General features: G+C 33.6%; 1 protein-coding gene across 1 annotated transcript in view; it reads left to right on the forward strand.

Moving 5' to 3' along the window:
• MEGF10 (multiple EGF like domains 10) overlaps positions 1-20,181 on the forward strand; it is a 195,956-nt gene that overhangs the window by 96,370 nt on the left and 79,405 nt on the right. Inside the window, 1 exon segment of the mRNA XM_053701632.1 lies at positions 19,034-19,280. Within this exon segment, the coding sequence (XP_053557607.1) occupies positions 19,034-19,280 (247 nt within the window).

The raw sequence follows: 20,181 nt of genomic DNA on the forward strand, positions 1-20,181 counted from the left end.
CTGATTGGTGGATAAATTAATCTACCAATAAAAAAGTGCTGTCCATAGTTCTGAACTAAAAAAAAAAGCTTAGATGCCTTCTTTTTCAAATAAAGATAATCAATTTTTCTTCGTTCACTTGCTATAAGAGTAAATTAGAAAGTTGCTTAAAATTGCATGCTCTATCTGAATCACAAAAGAAAAATTTGGGTTGAGTGTCCCTTTAAGTCAGGGCTATTAGCACTGTTTACAAAGATGCATATACATCTCAGAACCTATAACAGTTTTCATTATGCTGGACCCACACCAAAAGCATTTATGTTCATTATGTGTGCCAGTGGAGTAGATTAAGCAGTGGAGATTGTAGGTAATATAGAAGGTTTATGATTGTTTTTTCTTCGTGGGAAGCCTCCACATGCAATATTTCTAAAAGATACCGGCACTTCTTATTGATTTAAAGTTCAAACTTGAATACATCATGTTAAAATTGGCATAAATCACGCCTGACATGTTTCGGCACTTCTACCTTAAAGGGACACTGAATCCAAATTTTTTCTTTCGTGATTCAGATAGAGCATGCAATTTTAAGCAACTTTCTAATTTACTCTTATTATAAAATTTTCTTCATTCTCTTGTATGTTTATTTGAAAAGAAAGAATGTAAGCTTAGATGCCGGCCCATTTTTGGTAAACAACCTGGGTTGTCCTTGCTGATTGGACATCACCAATAAACAAGTGCTGTCCATAGTTCTGAACCAAAAATTTACTGTCTCCTTAGCTTAGATGCCTTCTTTTTCAAATAAAGATAGCGAGAGGACGAAGAAAAATTGATAATAGGAGTAAATTAGAAAGTTGCTTAAAATTGCATGCTCTCTGAATCATGAAAGTAAAAATTTGGGTTCAGTGTCCCTTTAATCATAAGCGTGCTGCATGTGCACCTTGGACCATCATTTGTACAGAGGATCTGTCCTTGGATACTAAATTATAGTTACATTTTCTTTCTGAATATTTTAAACTACATCATGCGCAGGAAGGTACGTTCACTACCTATGTATCAGGTTTATCAACACCTGCTTTATTAGTGTTGCAGCTAAGCTCACAAGGCTATTAGCATGACTAGTAGATATGTAATAATTACTGTATTATGCATGTCAGTTTTGTGACACATATACAGTTGTGCTCATAAGTTTACATACCCTGGCAGAATTTATGATTTCTTGGCCATTTTTCAGAGAATATGAATGATAACACATAAACTTCTTGATTAGAGTTTGAACACTGCTGATTTGCATTCTCAATTCCTTGGATATCGTTTTATATCCCTTTCCTGTTTTAAACAGTTCAACTACCTTTTCTGCCAGGGTATGTAAACTTATGAGCGCAACTGTATCTATTGTTTTATTATATTATTACAAGCAAAGGGGACTCTGTAGACTATGTATGGTTTTCCAAACTGTCTTCTATTGCACTCTGGTGCCCCATTTTGTATATTTTTGGAATTCAATAAAACAGACTCACATTTCATTTAGAACTGGAAATGTCATCTTTTTTTTTTTTTTTTTTTACCCTTTTTTTTTTACCATGATGGGAAACCTCCCAACTGTCCCTATTTAAGAGGGACAGTCCCTAATTCTGAGCTCTGTCCCTCTGAGACAGCTATATGTCCTGATTTGCAGAATTTCTGTTAGCCCCACTCAGACCACCAGACACACCCAAAAACTCCCTAGACATGGCCACTGACCAACTAGACACACCATGAACCACCCACTATCCACCTGTGACTCCACCCCCTCCTGACATGGCCCAGCTCACTAAACAGTTACAGCCCCCTTAACCCCCTGAGTCCCTAATACCTAGGAACAAATGTTGGGAGATATGGAATGATATACAGAGTGAAAGCACACAGAAGCTGTAGTTGACTAGCTAGAGAGTGCTGGTGAGGGATTGTGTGGTTCTGGAAAGTAGTTGTGTAGTCAATTAAAATTGTGGAATGAAAATTTTGGGCTCTTGGTGAGGGGATATTATTTATTTTATTTCATTTTGAATGTTTAAATGGGATACATGATCTAATTAGTTTTGGAAACAATTTGTTTAGATACTTAGCATACTTTAGAATCTGCTTTACAATTTCATTCTTAGCACACAGTAAAGAGAAATAAGAGCTTTTCTCTGTCTACTATGATAAATGACAATTAATTGGAAAGAATAGAATATAATGTGTTCATAAAACTAGTTTATTATTATTATGATTATTATTATGATGATGATGATGATGTAAGAATTATGTATGTGAGTAAAGCTGTGGCTTGATCCTAGAACTTGCCTTTGTTTCCTTCACACATTCCATAATGTTAATATTGTAGACCGTATCTGTGTATCCTTTTGTTTTAGATAAGGATCATCATATGTATGTATCAGACTATGGGGGGAAATGAGAAACATACACATTTTATGATTGCGTATGAAACTAAAAGGCACATTTTCCATGTACGTGCAAAGCAGCTGGCTGATTAATTTTCAGTATAACTTGCTCTATATGCTTTGCAATTTTGTTTTTCCCTTGGGTTGCCAGGTGTCCAGTATTCAACTGGACAGTCCAGTATTTTAACAGACTGTCCAGTAAAGTTTTCACAAAAGTACTGGACACTCAAATGTCTACATTTTAAAGTCCATGGGTTTTTAGTTAAATATAATATGCCTCAATTACAAATATAATAAATAAATGAGTGACAGTCAAAGGAGTTACATTGCTACTATGTATGTGTCGTGCAGCAGTTGAAGATATAAAATGGTTGATCTGTATACTAGCAGACATGGAGTAAAAAGACTGATAAATTGTAAAAAATATACACGGTTAGATCAAGAGTGAGGCTTTTGGGGGACACTGTGTGACCTCACCTAACATTGTGCCCAGTCACCTAAAGATTGCCCAGTATTTTTGTGTTGGAAAACTGGCATCCCTAGCTACAATCATTCTATAAAAATGTATTGTATTTCACAGAAAATCTTAAACTGACATAAATTGCAGTATATGAATACGACAACTGGACCCCCAATTTATTTTAAGAACCAATACCTTCCACAGGCCAACTACACTGATCAGGAAGCTTATGGAGAAGCAGATTAAATATGTGCCTAGTCAAGCACTGTGTATTTGCACCAAGAAGCCACTCTGTATGTTTCAAGAACAGAACTGCAGGCATGAAGAAGTTTAATTATCTGGTTTTAGGTCATAGAGAATGCCAGAAAGTCATTACTGGTTTATAACTAAATATTGAATGAGTTTGCTCTTTATTTTGCATCAGTTACATTGTCTGCATTAAACACTTGTCTACAGGAAGGGTTAATAAAATCATGTATAAAAGCCCATGCAAACACTAAATGTAATTTATTATATGTTGACATTTTGGATAATGAATTATACTTATAAACCTTTAAGCTGAAACACAGTAAAACAGTCAATAAAATTTGACTCAGTAGTAGATGTGTTGCTGTCATCCCTTGAAGCTATCCTATCAACTCATTTGTCAAACATGATCAGGATCACTTGTAAATATACTGCTCATGGGCTTTCAAAAATAAAATATTGATTTTTTCTTTTTTGCTTGTTTCATCAGAAGAAAGAGAAGATTCTTATTTAGATGGGACGTGGGAACATTCTGTATGTTGTTTTAGGCAGTTCAAAAGTGTGCATTAATTAAATGTGAATATACCGAGTATGCTGAAAGTATTTTCAGATGATTTTCTGTATATTCTGGTAGAGGATACTTATTTATTAGATAAATAAGCAGTATTTAGAGAATAAGAACAACATATAATTGTTAAAATTAATTAAGGAGACATTATATCCAGAATGTTTATATGTATAAAAAAGCGCATCAGTTCTTATTCATATTTTTTTTTATTTTTGCCTTAATTAAAGGTTAAATTAAAGGTGTTTAAATTAATAATTTGACAGGCACTACAAGTTTGTTTAATGCTGATACCTATGTATCTATTTCTCACTGGCTAAAACCCCACATGAAAAGTTGATTTATTCAGTTCTGGAACATCCATTAAAAAAATGCACTGTAATATATTTTGGAATACCAGATTTCAGATAGAACTGACAACATTTTTGAGTACAATGTCCTTTTAATCGAGAATGTTTTCCATGGAACTGCAAAGGGACATTCCAACACATTATTATTCTGGAGATTGATAGCCCTAAATAGTTAGCAATATATTTACTGCTAAAATAGGCTTTTTAGAATTTTTAATTTAAAGATTGGCACCATTGCATGTGAACAGTGCAGCCTCCTATTGAAGCACATATCTCATGCATGCACTTGACTGACAGACAAATATTGCAAACTTTCTTAACAAACTATTCTGTCACTTTAAAACCCCTGAAACTTTGAATTGTAATCTCCCTTTAAATTTACAGAATTACAAATGTTACACTAAACATTAGAAATTTGTGTTTTTGTTGATGGCCAGTGGTAAATGTTTGTGTCTTTGGTGGTTTCGATACAAATAAGGTGGCAATATTACTCTCATTAGCCTTACTTATGGGTAATCCCCTATTTTAACAAAAGATGCAATAGTTCTAAAATTAAGACAACCAGATAATGAAAAAATATCAAAAGATAAAATAAATAATACTTGAAAGAGACAAAGAGAAATATATCTGTCACTATTAGTCACAAAATACCAAAATGTAAATAATAATAATAATTATAAAGAAGCTCTTCTTATTTTTTAAGATGTTTTTTAATTATTATTGAATTATTATTATTATTATTATTATTATTATTATTATTATTAATAGTAATATTAGTTATGATGCACTGGCCAAATGTTGCCCTTCTGACAAAAAATAAAAAATAAACCTTAATGAGACAGTACACTGTAAAATAGTTTTTCCATATATGTATTTTAAATGACTTGTTATACCAACTGCAGAGTATAAAATATTTGAGAAATTGCATTTTCGGGTTTATTTGTGTATCTGAAGTAGCTGGTTTTGTGCTTTGAAACCACAGCCTATTACAATGGGTTGAGCTTCAGGTAATATAAGATCTCATTATGTTATCACTTTTATGTACACAGACTTGCTTCCTTATCTTATATTTGTCTGGAACACCAAAGCTCAATACATAGAGAGAACAATGGAAAATTATCATTTTATTACTTAACTATCATGCCCCCCACTGAGGGTGCAATCTCTTCTGCTGGCTGTGTTTACTTAGGCTTGTCAATAGTGTATACGCCAGTATCAAAACTTTCAGTATAGGTTGGGAAACCACAAGCTAAATCAGCTATTTCAAATGCTGAAATATGAGTAAAGGAGCTACTTGCAACCAATTTATTACACTCTAGCAGGTAAAAAGGATCATTGGGAATAATTTAAAGGGGAGAAAGTTTTTGGGTGAACTGTCCCTGCTCACCATTCTCTATTATGGAATACACTGCCAGTGTTTTCTAGGGAGCAGTAATGCAAGAAGAGAATGACATTTGATTCTTAACTAAATATTTTTTTAAATAGTGTTAAATAATTGCTAGAACTGGGATAGACTAGCTTAATCAAGAGTTAAATTAAATGCAAAAGTCAGCAAATCAAAAATAATTTATGCAATGAGGTAGCTTTTTAAAACCTTAAACATTTTGGAAAGCTTGAGTTAGAGAAGTTCACCTCAGCTGATTCAGTGATTTTTTTTTTATTATACTTCACTTGGTGAACAAAGCAACAACTGTAGTTTGGACAGGCCTTCAGTGTGTTTTCTAAAGTATGAAAATCCTTGTGTAGACCCAGGACTTTGCTATCAACATATTTGCCCCAGATTATCCTGCATTCTGTGTACTAATATGACAATATCTTTACATTTTTAGCAGCTGCAATCAACTGATTCAAAACTGGCATCCACAAATGTATCACTAACAGAAAAATATGATACTATGCAATATTAACAAAAAGTCTAAAAATTAACAGTTTGGACTGCAAGGGACCGTGGTGCTGATGACCTGAAGTGGTTATAGGTAGACAATTCAGGAACATGGTAAAAAAAAAAACAACAACAAAAACTATTTGGTTGTTTAGGTTTTTTTAATTATTTAAAATTGTATTTATTTGTTTATTTTTGGTTGTGACTAGCTGTCTGAAGAGGGATTCTTATGTGTAGCGGGGTCCCTCTATTTTAAAAAATGGTCCCTTTGTGTTAGGGTAGTTCAATGGAACTTTTGAAGGGTAGTCCATTTTATGGATTTTAAGTAGTGTTTAAAGTGAGCAGGTTGTGTACAAAGGCAAGTTAAGTGTTAGGGAGGGCATTGCAATAGTAAGTTGTTTATGGTAATATTATAGTGGCTTTGTTTTAGTTAGAGAAAATTAAGTCTTGGAATTAATTGTTGCCTGGGAATGGTTAGTTAGGATTGGTTGTTCAGAGCAGGATGGTTAGCATTAGCATTAACAACTGTTGAGACCAAATAGCATAAAGTTAATTTAAAGGGAATGAGACAGTTAATGTTAATTGTAGTGGGGGTTGGTCTGTTAGGATTTATTGCAATGGGAGAGGTCATATTTTATTATTATTTTAGCATCATCATACACATATCACTAATAAGTATGCTTATACGAAAATACTGGTACCTATATAATATGTGGTTACTGCCCAATAAACCAAACCATAAACTCCAGTCCCCACTATAATAAACTTCCTTCTCTCAACCTTCATTACCTAAGTGACCTTCCCCACCACAAGTATCTTGTGGTTCCCTCACCTCAGTTATGTTTTTCAACAAAAGTAACCAAGAGAAAAAAGGAAATTTGATAACAAAAGTAAATTGAAATGTTTCTTAAAATAACATGCTCTATTTGACCCATAAAAGTTTCATTTTGACTTTTCTGTCCCTTAAAATTGATGGATATGTTGAATACAGCTGTTTGCATAGCTGCAACAATAAATGACCTATATTGATGTATAAAATAAACTAATAACGTCTAAAGTACATTCAAAGACAGAAATTATTAAAAGTTTAAATGATCAAACGTTACATTCTTTATAAATCCTTGGGGGTCAATATGCCTTAGAGGTAAATTCACCAGACTAGTTTTTGTTTTTAGCCAACTCTCTTTTACCATTTCATCTACGCTTTGGAATATGATCTATTAATTGAAATCGTAAAGGGACACTGAACCCAAATTCTTTCGTGAATCAGATAGAGCATGCAATTTTAAACAACTTTCTAATTTACTTCTATTATCAAATTTTCTTCATTCTCTTGGTATCATTATTTGAAATGCAAGAATGTAAGTTTACATGCCGGCCCATTTTTGGTGAACAACCTGGGTTGTCCTTGCTGATTGGTGGATAAATTCATCCACCAATAAAAACGTGCTGTCCAGAGTCCTCAACCAAACAAAAAGCTTAGATGCCTTCTTTTTCAAATAAAGATAGCAAGAGAACGAATAAAAATTGATCATAGGAGTAAATTAGAAAGTTGCTTAAAATTGCATTCTCTATCTGAATCACGAAAGAAAAAAATTGGGTTCAGTGTCCCTCTAATTAGCTAACTGTATGACCAGCTTGAGTAAAACAGACAGTGACTGGCAAAGATGTATCATTACTTCTAATTATCGACATGTGTTCACTAATCCTGTCCTTCACTTTTCTTCTAGTCTTGCTCAAGTTACAGGGGCCACGTGGACATTTGATTAAATAGATTGCAAAATCCTTTGACGTGTAACATTCCACAATCATTAGCTGTTTCTGATCACTAGTCAAACATATAGGTTACATATGGGTTTTTTTTTAGCATAAATACGTGTCAGATAACCATAAACATCTTTTATTTTGGATAACTCCAGCACTACAATTTAAACTATTGGTATCACATTTTTTTCCTTTTTTTTAGGATGTCTTAAAGGAATATAAACCCAATGTTTTCTATCATGATTCAGATAGAGCATGCAGTTTTAAACAACTTTTCATTTTACTTATAATATTTAATTTGTTTTGTTCTCTTGGTATCCTTAGTTGAAAAGGATACCTAGGTAGGCTCAGGAGCAGCTGATTGGTGACTGCACATATATGCCTCATGGTATTGGCTTTCAGCTAGCTCCCAGTAATGCATTGCTGCTTCTTCAACAAAGGATACCATAAGAAATAATAAAATTATATAATAGAAGTAAATTGGAAAGTTGTTTAAAATAACATGTTCAATCTGAATCAGAAAAAATGTGGGTTTCATGTCCCAATAATGGAATACAAAAGTGACATAACATGGTGGCATAAAACAACCGAACCTTCATGATTCAGAAAAAGCATACAATTTTTTCAAACTCTCTAATTTACTTTTGTAATCAAACTTACCCTTTTTATCTTGACATTCTTTGTTGAAACTTAGCTCCTTTCTATGATAGAATATTGTGGTAGACTCAAGAGTCTAAGAACTATATATAACACTGTTAAAAAAATTGTTGAATTCTGTATGCTCACCGTGAAAGGAGTCATGTCCCTTTAAGGTAAAATAAAGAATCTCTTACTTATATGTTGTCAGAAGACAAAGCATTACTGGGCATGGCATAGTATTTAAAGGGATACTAAATCCAAATGTAATCTTTAATGATTCAGATAGAGCGTGCAGTTTTAAGCAACTTTCAAATTTACACCTAGTATCATTTTTTTTCGTTCTGTTGCTATCTTTATTTAAAAAGCAGGAATGTAACGCTTAGGAGCTGGCCCATTTTTATTTAAGAACCTGGGTTACGCTTGCTTATTGGTTGGCTGAATGTAGTCACCAATAAGCAAGGGCTATCCAGGGTGCTGAACCTAAAATGAGCGGGCTCCTAAGCTTTACATTCCTGTTTTTTAAATAAAGATAGCAAGAGAATGAAGAAAAATTGATAATAGGAGTAAATTAGAAAGTTGCTTAAAATTGTATGCCCTATCTGAATCATGAAATAAAATAACTTGGGTTTAGTATCACTTTAACTAAATGTAATACTTTATTGATATTTTTTTTTTATATATGCTGTTCAAATAAATGATTACATATAGTTTTTATTATGATATTGTGCCTGCAAAGATTTCAAGCAACTGCTTCTTTAATGGTTAACACATTTAATAAATGTGCAGCTGAGTAAAATGTTACCTCAAGAAATTTGTTTCTTGACATTAAAGGGTTTTTGGGTAGCTGCAAAAGAAAAATTGTTCCAGATCTTCAAAGAAACAAAATAAACCTTCCTATGTCAATTGTTTGTGCTCTTCATGGCTCAAAAGGCATTGACAAAATGAAATGACAAAATAGCCTGGTTTTGTGAATTAAGATCCTTTCTTCTAAAACAGGACACTGTGCGTGAGCGAACTGTTGCCATAGGGGAGGAAACCCACAGTGCAGTAAGGAACAAAAGCTTTGAAATCAAATCCACATGTGCTATTGTTATCCACATTTCAAAGGAGTCCTTACTTCTACGGCACAGAGATGGTGTCTCTTATTTTGGTAAAGAGTATATCTAAAAGCTACTTGCTTTTAGTGGCATAGATTTCTGTAACAACAGCACTCATTCTTGCTCTTCATAATGTGTGATTGCTGGTGTATGCTTTTAACATTCTTGTTATTAATACATTGGTCGGTGCAAATACCAAAACGTAAAGTAATATATATATATATTATATATACACACACGATTCAACAGCACATACAATAACTTAAAGTGCTAAAGTAAGATCCCAATGTTTATTTTATGATACAAAAAGCCAATTTTGTAGTATTTGAAACTTGTATAAAAATATAGTAGTTTTTCTTTTTAAAATTCATTTTCCAGATCCTATTTTTCAATATAAAACCACATACATTGTTAAGAGAAATGAATACATTCATATAAAAGTAGTATTTTCTGTATTTAAAAAAAAGGATACATTTGTATTACTTATAGTTAAATAAATCAGTAAAAAATACATATAACAGACAAAGCCGGCTATGCACAAACACACACATTTATAAATGTATTTTCTTAGTTTCAATTTTTTTTTTTTTTTTTTTAAGAAAGATGCTCTTTCAGTTTATTATATACTTGAAAAGGTTTATAGCAGGGAAATATGTTTATAAAGTTGTCTGAAGTATGTTCTATGGTAACAGTAGATGCCACTTGGGGATATGTAGTGAGAAAGTGTGTAATTAACTCACTATAATGTAGATTTTAGTAACAAAATAAGGGTCAATGTAAGAGACACATTTTTGAAAATGTGACCCTGGAGTTGCAAAACAGCCCTTATGCTGCCTAATCAGATTGAATTCCATCTGACAATATGTAACCCAAACACAGCCTTTAGTTCACTTCAAATAAACAGCTGTTCTATAAGATGCATAATTTTTTGTAACATTAACTGAATACTGTATAAACCTTTTTAAAAACTTATCTGGAATGTTATGAGCTGATAGTTTTGTTTATTGCATATTAGCTATTTGTAATACTATAAAACAAAGTGCTGTCCAACTTGCTTGTGTATTGTTTATTTTTTTAGTGTTGATGGGCCTAGACACTAGTTGTATAACTGTGTTTTAAAGGGTAATAATATCAGGTTAGTATTAGGGATACTATTTGCTGTACTGTTACTCTCTATTATCAAAGCTCATAAGACCACATGCTATTTGTGTATTTGAAAAAGAAAAAAAAATTGGGAAAGCTGCCTTGTGGCCTGAGGGCTAACAACATTATCTGGTGGGCCATATGTGACTATGCTGCAGATACTGTAATTCTCTGAATAAACCAAATCTATTAAAGTAAAGGAAACAGTCAAATAAGGCTGCCAGTATCCAGTGGTTCTATTTGCCCAGTAAACTGTTTCATCACCAGTAAAGGAAGATCCCTCTAAACACTAGGGTTGGAAATTTGGACTGTTTCATTCTTTAAGATGAAGGGAAAAAATTACATTTTACTATTAAACATCTGGTATAACACATGGAATAGTTATCTTTCTATGTGAAAAATATTCTATAGTTAGCTAAACATGAATTAAGAGTTTTATTTAAAATGGTCTATTAGAATTTTTGTAATAAAAGCATCAGTTAATGCACTTCATTGGGCTACTTCTTTTCCTTAGTATATTGTATATCATATAACTTAATCTTTCAAAAACGGTGCTAAAATAATGTAAAATAATATAGTAAAATTTGCTTTAGCAATCCATACAATTTGTGTGATCATTAACACATGTTGTCATATTTATTCAGATGGGTATAATTTCTGATAGCAGGAAAATAGTTTGGGGATGCAGGAATGTTTGCAAGCCCATAAATGCCACACCCACACTATGGTACTTGCATTACCAAAAGCCTCAGTCGTCACTGAATCATCTCCTGCCTATGGGTGTTTTTTTATATTTATTTGAAACAGCTGAATCTCCTATCCTGTCTGGCGGTCATTTTCAATTCCTCAGACTGGGCTGGTCAAAATGATATTTCCTGTGTCTTAATGTCTGTCACCAAATTTTGCTCTTATGTTGCGTAAGGCTGGCCGTGATATTAATTTATCTGGAGGTGTAAAGTAAAGTGGGCTTTGTCGTCTTTTAACTAAGCCCCTTTGGAATGCATAACTGCTGTAAGAATCCAACTGCTCACAAATGCAAATGGTCTTTTTTTTTCATGAGCCTCACAAAACTGATTTAGCATGAAGATTACATTAACTCCTCTGTCTAGTCGATTTTAAAATGATCCTTTTGTCAGTGAGCACTTGTGACTGCATATATCTGTCAGATCCCTCTGGATGGGACATCACATAATAGCTTTTACTACTTTTAATACAGTAATAACAATGTGCTTTATCCCACTGCTATGGGGTTACTATACTGGCTGAAAAAACACTTGATAGTTAGTATGTAGATCTTGGTTTAATTAGTGTAAGCCTAGTAAATCAATATAAACTTTATTTTGAATGAACAATACAAGATATTAGTCACAGCTTTAAACAATACACTACCATGTTATCCCTGTCTAATCACAAGTTTTAAAGGGACATTGTACACTAGAGTTTTCATGTTTCAAATAGGGCATGTAATTTTAAACAACTTTCCAATTTACTTTTATCACCAATTTTTCTTTGTTCTTTTGGTATTCTTACTTGAAAGCTAGACCTAGGAAGGCTCATATGATAATTTCTAAGCCCTTGAAGGCCGCCTCTAATCACATGCTTTGTATTTGCTTTTCACAGCAGGGGAGAGCTAGTACAGGTAAACCCTATAGATAACATTGTAAGCACGCCCGTGGATTGTGGCAGACACTGCACTAATTGGCTAAAATGAAAGTCAATAGATAATAAATAAAATGTCATGTGATCAGGGGTTTGTCAGAAGATGCTTAGATACAAGTTAATCACAGAGGTAAAAAGTGTATTATTATAACTGTGTTGGTTATGCAAAACTGGGGAATGGGTAATAAAGGGATTATCTATCTTTTAAAACAACAAAAATTCTGGTGTTAACTGTCCCTTTAAGGATCCATTTATATAGCCCATCTGGAATTGTTTTTTTAACAATGTATAGTTTTCTTTTAACAATGTATAGTTTTCTTATTTTTTTTAATAACATTGTGCTGATTTTCTGACTCCTAACCCAGCCCCAAAATATCAGAAGTAGACCCAAGTCTACAGACTCCTGCTTGCTCCTGTTTGTGTAATAGGTATTCCTGCTTTCTCAGACCCTTTTAAAGGGTGTCCCAGCCTAAACTCATCAACAGTGTTGCCTAAACTGGGATCTTCTAAGTACGTTTTTAAAAGGTTTTATACTGGATTTTTAGATCAGTATCTGTGCATATTCTTCTTTGTAGTAGTGTCTATTGCATGCAGTTATATGAAAATTGGTGTATACTTTCCTTTTAATGACAAGAATACCAGGAAAAAAAGATAATGACATAATTAGTTACCCTTAACAAAAGTCACCATTTCTGAATAACTATAACACAAATGTGAACTAGGCTGATAAATGTGATCATGTGAGTGTCATTGTGTAGGGCAGTAACTTATTATAAAGTTGTCGAATGTATCCCCAAGGCCTTTAAAGAGTGGTTCAAATTAATTAAGTGTGTGGGGGGTGGAGGAAACAGATTTGGCACCTTAAAAAGAAAGTTTACCCAATTTAATTTGTTGCCACAGATTCATTTTACCTGCTTAAATTGTTTACAAATAGCTCCTGTACCTTAATATCAAAGCTTGAAATAGCTGCTTTTGCCTGTGGTATCCCTACCTGTACTGAAAGTTTTTATATTTAAGTATATGCTATAGGAAAGCTGTGTAAACATAGCCAGCCTGTCTCCCAATGTAAGGAGTAATAAAATGTTTATTTTCAATTGTATTAGGCTTTGGTATACAGACAGAAATAATATAAAGATGCATATGTGTGTACATAAGTTGATAAAATAAGGAGATCTGATTTCTCTACAAGCACAGTCCATTTAATGGGTTGTGGTTTCAAAGAAAACACCCAGCTATTTCAAATACAAAGATAAACCCAAAGAAGCAATTTCCCATACATTTTATGCTCTGCAGCCAGCTGGTATAACAAGTAATTAGAAACACAGTAAAGGGACAGTCAACCATAGAATTGTTATTGTTTTAAAAGATAGATAATCCCTTTATTACTCATTCCCCAGTTTTGCATAACCAACACAGTTATATTAATGTACTTTTTACCTTTGTGATTACCTTGTATCTAGGAAACTTCTTCCGGCCCCCTGATCACATGACTGTGACTGTTTATTATCTACTGTCTTAAATTTAGCATTGTATTGTGCTAGATCTTAAATAACTTTCTGTGCCTGAACACAGTGTTATCTATATAGCCCACGTGTACTTTCTGTCTCTTTGTGTTGAAAAGAGATTTAAAAAGCATGTGATAAGAGGCAGCCCTCAAAGGCTTAGAAATTAGCATATGAGCCTACCTATGTTTAGTTTAAACTAAGAATACCAAGAGAAAAAAGCAAATTTGATGATAAAAGTAAATTGGAAAGTCAATTAAAATTAAAAGTCCTATCTGAATAATGAAAGTTTAATTTATACTTGACTGTCCCTTTAAGGGGAAACAATTTTAAAGTACACCGTCCCTTTAATCACAGCTCAACTTTGCATTTCAGGCTGTAAGGAAGCCTGCCTCTGCCACAGTGAAAAAATATCACAGTTTTCTTAACTCCTGCACTTCCAGGAAAGAAGGGCAAGAATATTGATCCAAAAAGTCACTTTATTGAAAACATTTTTAAAAACTTCCACCTGTACTGAAAATTCCAATACTACAGTATAAAAAGCTATTCAAACAAGATGGCTGTTTTAACAGGCAACATAAGCTATTTCAAATAACACAATAAAGGTGAAAGAGCTATCTCTAAACAACCTAATACACCAGGAGGTAATTTGAATCATTATTAACACAATAAAGAGGAAAATAATGTTACAGTACACTGTCACTTTAATATATTAACATGTATTACAACAAAACTGAAGCTACACTGTCTGTTGTACTAAAGCAAATTCATCCAATGACAGCATCTTAGTGATAGGAATTCTGGTTGTAATAATTTAATTGTGTCATATTTGTCCATTTCTCATAGTGTTATCCATTCAGTGACTTGTCTATGTGAGTGCACATTGATCTCCACTCTTGGTTAATTATACCAGGGACCAGCTATGTTAATCTAATAAGACAATAACAAAAGAACCCCTGTGACTTTTACCTAAAGGGATATTAAATTCAACATTGTATCAAGCATAAAAGGTTTAATAACAAACAGTGAACAAAAAAAACATTTGCAATCCACAACCGATATTTATTATATATACTTTTCCTGTAATAGACATTTGAAAATTGCTGGAATGTATTCTGTGGAATTAAAAAATATGAGCCTCATACATACTTCTGAGTGATTGCTTGATTGGGAGCACATTTATTATATATGTCCCCAAATCAGCAATAGCACAGACGATAATAAAAATGTGTAACCATTGTACAATGCCTTTTATTTTTCAATAACATTTTTAATTTAAAAAAACAAAACAAAAAGGGTTGTGGCACTGTACTGAAAATGCAAATTTCCCATTATTAGCAAAAGTGTAATGTAAATTATTGCTTTAAACAGTATTGAATTGCAATACAATTTACATGTGTGAATCGAAACGCAATCTCTTTTTTTATATAATATTTTTTTTATATATTTTTTTAAATAATAAACCTATATTGGGGGTATATTGTACATGCGTATATAGTGTGATATATGTGTAAACTGTAAAATACTATATTATGGGCTAGATTTGGAGGGCAGCACTATCGTTTGTGTGCGAGCAGTGTCAGGTTTTCGTGGCTGTTTGTGTGCAAGTTAAATTCTGTTTGCATTACAAGTTGAAAGTGCAACTGCTATTTACGCTAGAATGGTTGCTGCAACCTCAGATCTCTAGTTAACAGTGGCGCTTGAAAAAAGTGTCACAAAAGACATAAAAATACATGTAAAAGTTCAGTTACACTCATAATAACACCATCTAATAAAAAATATTTTAAAAAATATTGCTTAAAAAAAGTTATAAGGGCTTGAGCCTACCTTGGCATGCATATCAACAAAGGAAACCAATAGAATGAAGCAAGTTTTATAATAGATGTCAGCTTTTTTTTTCAGTTATTTCTTACTTTCCCTTTACTTGCTTATGATGAGTATCCTATAACAAAGCACGCACACTGAGATTCAAAAAGCTTAAAATGCCACATAGGAAGAAGTTATACATTTGCTAAGCATAAATCAAAATATGCTTAATAGATAATTGCCACAATCCAATAATCAAGAGAAAGTATAGAGAATTTTTATTGAAAATTAGAGACAAAGTTCAGGCACATCCTCCGTAAATAATCCCCACTCTAATATCTGGACATGCAGAGATCTTAGTGTGGGGAACTTTTACAGGAATCAATCCAGCTATGAAAATCTCAGAAGGGCACGAGCTGCTGCTAACTTCTGTATTCAGATCCTCACCAAAGATCCAATGGGCATCCCTACTTAGAGGGCCTTGGGAAGTGCTGGAGGCAGTGATGCCCTTAGACAGAAAGAGAAAAAAAGATACCAGCAACTTTAAGATGTGATTATGTTAGTTCATAGACTCTTATGTTCCTTTAATTAGATGTGGTATAAGAAGTGAGTGCAGTTATTGTTCAGCTCTGTTTATGGGGTCTATTTATTAAACTGGATGGACAAGGTTCTGGTCTGGGAACATTGTCCGTCCGGCATCGTAGCAAGCAGTTACCATAGCATGAGCAATTGTTTGTCAGTCATCCCAGTCAGATCTGACCCAGGTGATTTAACCCTTACTTAACTAGCATTTCAGCTCTGCTCTGCAAAATTAATCAGCTTATGAGGATTTTTGTAGATACATCTTTTGATACGCTTAAGGATTGCCATAAGCATTTTTATTTTTATTTGATCAATGTGCACTATAAAATGTAATGTACAATTATGAAAATGTTTATAAAGTAAATGTGAGATAAAAAAAAGAATTATGCTGTAATAATAATAATAGTAATAATAACGATACTATTAAAACTGCAATAATTCAGATTCTTTATAATGTGTTAAATTACTGCATATTGTTGAAATTTATTTAGTTTTAAAGGGATATGAAACCCAAATATTTATTTCAAAATAAAGATAGAACATACAAATTTAAAATTTAAACAACTTTCCAATTTACTTCTATTATATCATTTGCTTTTTTCTCTTGATATCATTTGTTGAAAAGAATATCTAGGTAGGCTAGGGAGCAGCAAAACACTACTGTGAAATAGCTGCTGATTGGAAGCTGAATATATATATATATATATATATATATATATACACACCTCTTGTCATTGGCTTACCTGATGTGTTCAGCTAGCTCCCAGTGATGCATTGCTGCTTTTTCATTAAAGGATACCATAAGAACTAAGCAAATTTAATAACTGAAGTAAATTTGAAAGTTGATTAAAATAACATTCTTTTCTTTATTTCCTCTTCGCCCAGGGAACTATACGACCTTAATTTTATTCCAATCTTAGCAAGCATCAAGGAGAAACTCAAAAACTGGCAATCACTACCATTATCCATCTCTGGTCGGATTGCCCTATTTAAAATGGTTTTACTTCCAAAGCTTCTCTATCTACTACAGAACATCCCATTAATACTCTTAGAGAGGGATGTTCGTTCCTTTAACAGTGCACTTAGCAAATTCTTATGGCAGGAGAAAAAACCTAGAATATCGCTGAGTAAACTTTCCCTCCCGAAAGACAGCGGTGGCCTTGCACTGCCAGATATCCGATCATATAATTACGCCTTCTTGATTCGAGTGGTAGCCGACTGGATCTCTCATAGTAATTATGTTGCAAATAATCCACTGGAGGAAAATATTATTAACCCCTACCTGCCGTTAGCCTTAATTCATTGCCCACCTAAAGAACTACCAGGCGAAATCAAAAAACTCAAATCTTTCTCTAATCCACTGAAGGCCTGGTGGAAAGTGGGTAGTCTTTTATCTTTAAACTGCAAAGTCTCTCAGTATCTCCCACTGCAGGGGAACCCCAAATTCCCCGCAGGCTTAAACTCCGCAATATTCAAGAAATGGCACAATTCAGGCCTGACTAAGATGATACAGCTTTGGAACCCAGACAGAAAATGTGTCAAATCCTTTGATGAGTTAAAAACAGAGTTCCAAATAAACAATAAGGAATTCTTTGCATATCTGCAAAGCAGACATCTTCTTCTCGAGCTAAAAAACGAGCCAAGCTGGAGCTGGACCCTGGGCAAATTGGAACACTGGCTTACCTTGTTTAAAAATGGCATCAGATCCATTTCTTTCTGCTATCAGCTAATCAAATCTAGCAAAAACGAATTAGAGCTAAGGAAAATTACTTCCCTTTGGAACAAACTGCTTCCACAATCTAATATTGAGATAAGAACTGTTCAATCCTCAATCTCTAAAGTAGCCCAAGCTACTCTCTCAGCTACCTGGCGGGAGATGCATGTTAAATTTCTGCACAACGCATATTTCACTCCGGAGAAGGGCTACAAAATCCGCAATCTCAGCTTTAATAAATGCCCAAAATGCTTGTTTCCTGCAGCGGATCTAATACACATGGTCTGGAGCTGTCCCAAAATAAGGTATCTCTGGTGGAAGTTGGAGTTCTGGCTTAATAAAACCCTTAAAATCTCTCCTCTAGGCCTTACGCAATTTAATATTATATTCGGCCCAAAGAATCACAATCCATACGATAAATTCATACTTCTCTCGATTCTGGCAACCAGATATCTTATTCTTAAAAAATGGAAAATGAGAGCAACCCCATCTATCCCGGAGATCAAGAATTGTCTGAAAAAACAATGCTTACTTGAACAAAGAGACACCAATTTAAATAAAGATGAAGATATCAGGCAATTCTTTGGCAAATGGTCAGTTTTTATCAAGTCAATGCCTGGGGCCGAGATTAATGACTTAATATTCCCATTTAGAAACTCAGAACTGGTGCTACTGGGCGCCTGGTAATGACATTGTGATCGAGATGATCTAGGGTATTCTAGCTGAACTTTTTTATGGTATCGTCACCACGTCTTTGGTCCGCCGCACTGTGATTCCTTGTGGGAGAGGGGGGGAGAGGAGATCCCTGTGTTCCCTCCTTGTCCCACCCCGTTTCCCTCCTTTCCTTTCCATCTTTTCCCTTTTTTTTTTTTTTTTTTTTTTTTCCTTCTTCTTTTTTATTATGGGCAGGGGTTGGGATTATCTCATTAAATGATAAAATTTCAGCAGAACAATTAATTATTTATTGATTGATGGAAGTACAAAATGTCATTGAATTGTTTAAATGTTCAAATCTGAGATTTTCTTTCTTTTGATATTTTTGTTTTTGTGAATCATTGCTGATATGTAAATAAAATATATAAAAAAATAACATTCTTTATCTGAATCATAAAAGAACAATTTTGGGGTTTTATATGCCTTTGAGTTGTATTTCTTGGCTTTAGTTTTGGACGTTGGACTTATATAACCAACTCTTTCTCATTTATTTACTGCTTTAAATTGACAGCTTGTGACATTGACCATTGGGGTCCTCACTGTAGTAGTCGATGCCAGTGCAAAAACGGAGCCTTGTGCAACCCCATCACTGGAGCCTGTCACTGTGCTGCGGGCTTTAAGGGTTGGCGCTGCGAGGAACGTTGTGATCCAGGAACGTACGGGAATGACTGTCATCAAAAGTGCCAATGCCAAAACGGGGCATCATGTGATCATGTAACAGGCGAATGCCGATGCCCGCCTGGCTACACTGGTGCTTTGTGAGTATCTAGTTTTTATACATCTTGGTAAATTAAAGTGGCACATACATTTATGAAAATTATTTTGTACGTTAGCACATATTTAAAAGGGCATTAAGCACTTTGAGATTTTAAAATAAAATGTTTAATTATGTGCAGGAAATCATTTGCATTACATTTTCGCAATATATTTTGCCTGTTTTAAATTAAATTAAAAATTGTGGTTTTCCAAGTTCTGAGAGACTTCACAAGCCTAAAACTACTATATTCTAGTTTGGTTCTACAGATAAGAAAAGAGGCCTTAAAAGGGAAAATCTACATTTCAATATGTTGGAACCCTTTACTTTATTGACACTAAAATTTTAAACCTTTTACTTAAATATTTGATCAAGTAATAAAATGTAACAGAATCTGCATACTATTCACAGGCTAATCTGTGATTTGACTATATCATTATCTCTGGCATGTATGTAGCGTTTTATGTCCCTTTAAATTCTCCCCAACACCCTTAACCAGTTTTGGTATAAATGTTTAAAAACGGCTTAGTCCTCCATTTTGTGACCTGAAACAGCAATCTGCATAATAAAGGTACAAAATAAGCTAATAAATGTAACTAGTTTAGAAACAAAGGGTGAGATGTTCCTCTTAATAAACCTATCTATACCCCTGATGTAAAATATTAGTGTTGGGAAGGTGGGTAACAATCAATAGATGACTATGACTATGAGCATCTGAAAAAAGATGAGCAGCAATCAATCTGTTCATTATTTTTCACCAATCAGAATTCAGAATATTATTTAATTATGTATTAATCCAGACACCACTTGCTGACGAGTAATTAAGTTTAGTGATACCACAAAAGAAAATGTGACTGATTAATGGAATTATCTTCCAATAGTGGTGGTAAGGACAAATACTGTAA

This window comes from Bombina bombina, chromosome 2 (assembly GCF_027579735.1).
Source record: "Bombina bombina isolate aBomBom1 chromosome 2, aBomBom1.pri, whole genome shotgun sequence".
Lineage (NCBI taxonomy): Eukaryota > Metazoa > Chordata > Amphibia > Anura > Bombinatoridae > Bombina > Bombina bombina.